This window comes from Chaetodon trifascialis, chromosome 3 (assembly GCF_039877785.1).
Source record: "Chaetodon trifascialis isolate fChaTrf1 chromosome 3, fChaTrf1.hap1, whole genome shotgun sequence".
Lineage (NCBI taxonomy): Eukaryota > Metazoa > Chordata > Actinopteri > Chaetodontiformes > Chaetodontidae > Chaetodon > Chaetodon trifascialis.
The window spans coordinates 8,744,234-8,748,000 of record NC_092058.1 but is presented as its reverse complement, the minus strand read 5'-3'; the positions used below and the strand labels follow the sequence as shown (position 1 = coordinate 8,748,000).

Here is a 3,767-nt window from a genome sequence, read left to right as displayed (position 1 = left end):
ATAATGTTTGGCAGCATTAAAGGCATTACACACCCATGGGTCACAGAGGTGTTTTTGCCTGATTGGACTTCTTCTCGAGACTGTGGCTCCCCATTACTATAGTCTCTATATTGGATGTTGTATGCTACACAGATTGTAAAACCCCTGGAGGCAAATTGCGATTTGTGATTCTGGTCCACACTAATAAAACTGACTTGAACATATAGTGCCCCACATTTGCTGCTTGGCATGAGGGCAGTTAAGGTCATTTAAAAGTGCAGTCAAAGCATGTGAGTGGTGACAATGTGTTATAAAGCAAAATACTGTATATCACAGAGTACAAACTTTGGCTGTGGTTTTATTTCTTACATGACTTTGTGTGAACGTTAAATGTGATCAATCACTTGTGAAGTAAAATCGCAGTGGTTGAAACTCTAGTTTACAAGAAAAACATGAGCAGTAGAACGATCAACAGTATGTAAGCTTATGAGAACAAGAGAGTGTCAACAAGCTGGTGTCACAGTACATACAGTACAAATAACGAGCTCTTTGAGCTATCTGAGACTTTTAGAGGTGACTTTTGTTCATAGATAAAAGTGCTCATGAGACATAGCTTAGAAATAAGAGTGTTATGTGTAATCGATCAATCAAAAGCTTAAATCACTGATAAAGAGGAACATGAGAGGAATGTTACAGTAGCTGATCAGTGTTATTTCAAGACTACAGGTGTTTTTTCATTCTTAAAACCTTGACCTTGGCCAGCATTAACATCCAAGTGGGAACCACTGCCTCAGTGTATGAGAACTGCCTGAACCCCAGTTTCTTGTACAGAGCCACAGCAGCGGTCTGAGTGGAGCTGGTCTCCAGCACCACCTCAGAGAAGCCTCGTTCCTTACAGAAGTCAATCACAGTATGAGCCAACCTGGCACCCAGACCCGTCCGTCTGCTCAACGGTGAGACGATCATTCTGAACAGTTCCCCGTATCTTCTTTCCCCACTTTGTTTCCCCACTACAGCCACCATACCCATGATCTGGGCCTTCCCGTCAACCTCAGCCTCTGCCACCCAGTAACAGTCATCCGGTCTGCTCAGATAGTTCCCAGGGATGTCCTGCATGTCCGTCTGGAGTTTCTCCCTGACGTAGAGGGAATAAGTCGAATAACAGCAGTAGTAGACAAAGCCCACCCAGACACCTGGAAATACCACAGCCCCTAACACAGAGCAGAAGAGGTAGCCAGCAATACACAGAGCCAGGGTGACAGTGACATAGAGAGGGCTGGTCATAGCATTGTGAAAACACGCTGGTATGTGCTCCTGGATGCCGGTGCTGAACAGGGTGAGGACCACGTCTTTGTCTGACGGACGGTACCGACGGATCACCAGCTGCATGATCACAAGGACCTAGAGGCAAACAAAAGATTGACATGTGAAATTTTTGTTGCACTAAATCCCCAAGTATGAGCTCTTTAATGCTGCAGCTAATGATTGTCATTGATGTATCTGATTATCAAGTAATTGTTTTGTCTATAAAAAGTCTGAAAATTGTGAAAAATGCCCATTATGATTTCCCAGAGCTTGAGGTCGCATCTTCAAATTCCTTGTTTTATTTGACAGATAAGAAGATATTAAGTTTATTATCACATGGGACAAAGAAAAGCAGCAAATCCTCACACTTGACGAGCTAGAACCTGCAGACTGTTTCAGCTCTCTCTATATATATATGAGATTCACTTTACTGTCAAGTCTGTCAGTTGTGTTATCACTGTTTTAGTCTTTAATCTGTGAGATCTGTATATGGAAACATCTTGGGATGAGGGAATTAATCCGGCAGATGATTAAGAAAGGACTTTGCAACAGTTGTTTTCTATCAGATAATAAACTTAAAATATTAACTCTATGAGTTATGTGCTGTATTGCTCACAATGGTGGCAAATTAAATTTACTCCGCACTTTCATACATAAGCACGATCTTATATGAGATAGACTTCTACTTCACCACATTTCAGAGGGAAATATTGTACTTTTTACTCAACTACATTTTTTTGATAATGTTACTTTCGGATGAATCCAAAATATAACTAATAATCAACAACAATCAAATGATAAAATATGATTTACTATGAAAGATTAAGATACTGGCAGTAGTAAAAATGATCCCCATCTTCAACAGATTACATTTTAACATGTCAATAATTATGATCCAATAATATTTATTATTCTGAAATAGACCATTCTGTAAAATGCATCAATTAACTTTAGCAATTGGCAATTTAAGTACATTTTGATGCTAATAACTTTATATTGTAATTTTGCTTCAGTAAAAGTTTGAATACTGCACTTTTACTTGTTACAGAGTATTTCTACTCTGTGGTATTGCCACTCAATACCTGCACTCATCACCTGTCCATGCTGTCATATCCACTTTACCCACTTTAGTGCCAACAACTTCTGGGAAACGTCTGATGATGCGTCTAATAGCGAAGAAGGAAGTCGATAAACTAACTCCTGAGTATGATTATTCGTTGTCATCAGCAGTTGTCGAAGACAAAAACTCCCATGATGCTGCTTCACCACATCATCAAGCTCTCTTTTGTTATTGTTTTGATTGAGAGACCCCTAGAGGCAGACTGTGCCTTTAAACGATGAAAAGTTCCCCTTTGGTCAAAATCCCCACAGTGTTGCAGGACAGGGGAGAATACTGTTACATTTTACTTACTGTTTTCCAGTTCAGAAAAACTCTGAATAATTATTAATCCACAACTGTGCCTGAAATTGGGCTCTACATACTCCGTGAACCCGTTTCTCTTTGGGCTGCGTGCAGCAGCAGAGTCAGTTCAAACTGACATTTGTCAGACCACGATATGTTCATCTGATATTCTGTGATACAGTTAAAGTCGTGCTAACCCTAAACTAACCCTCTACTCCTATCTGGGAGTTTTAATAATAGATTTGTTACAGCGAGGTGAATACAAACAGCGTGTCTGACATGCAGACAACATGGCCACAGCAGTAAAGTCACCACATAATGACCATAAAGTTGCAAAATTACCCAACACACAACTTACGTTTCAACCGTTGAGCGAACTCGACGCTCACCGTTAGCTAACTTCACTTCAGTAAGTTCGGCTACAGGCCCGCCATAGAGTGAATGAAAACTAGCTTAACTAGCTAGTTTATGTGAGCCACGAACCTCTTTGTGACGCTGAACTGATTTAATTAGCCGCAAAAGACACTTAAAAACTAGTTAACTATCTTCCCCCGGCTGCATTATATAGAAGATGTGACTGAAAACTGATGAGCTCTTACGGTTCCGAGACAGCTCGTGAAACTGGTCTCTGTCGAAGGGAGTCTCGGTGCCGAGTCCGATGAGACGGAACTTGAGAGGAAACCCTTTAAAGCTGTTTAAAAATTAACTTTAGCGGGGAAACATTAACTCAAAGACGGCGACCAAAAAGAGGTCACCCTTTACATCGGTTATCTTTTATGGCTGGTTGAAATAAAGCGTAACAACAGAGATAACGGCACCTCTATTAATCAAAACCGCATTCCTTAACCCACTGCTGGCGTCTACAGAAGGAATAATTATATGGCGGCGACGACGAAGAAGAAGAAATCCACTCAGCCTGTTCCAGACCTGCAGATTTAATTAGCTATTCAAAAATGTCCATAGGTTGTGGTCAGTCGGTATTTTGGTTGGAGAGCTTTGCAGGTGGGATGAAGAACAGGGGGCATCTTCTTCCTCCCGATAGCTACATCCATGAACAACAGTGGCAGAAAAACAGGCACTA

The 3,767-nt window shown here is 41.0% G+C and overlaps 1 protein-coding gene across 1 annotated transcript; it reads right to left on the bottom strand.

The window, feature by feature from the left end:
• Positions 1–324: 324 nt before the first annotated feature.
• LOC139329358 (N-acetyltransferase family 8 member 3-like) lies at positions 325–3,550 on the bottom strand. Its single transcript, XM_070959647.1, has 2 exons — positions 3,286–3,550; positions 325–1,380 (listed from the first exon to the last, which is right to left on the bottom strand). Exon 2 carries the CDS (start codon positions 1,366–1,368, stop codon positions 700–702), a length of 669 nt encoding a protein of 222 aa, XP_070815748.1. The 5' UTR covers positions 1,369–1,380; positions 3,286–3,550; the 3' UTR covers positions 325–699.
• Positions 3,551–3,767: the final 217 nt, after the last annotated feature.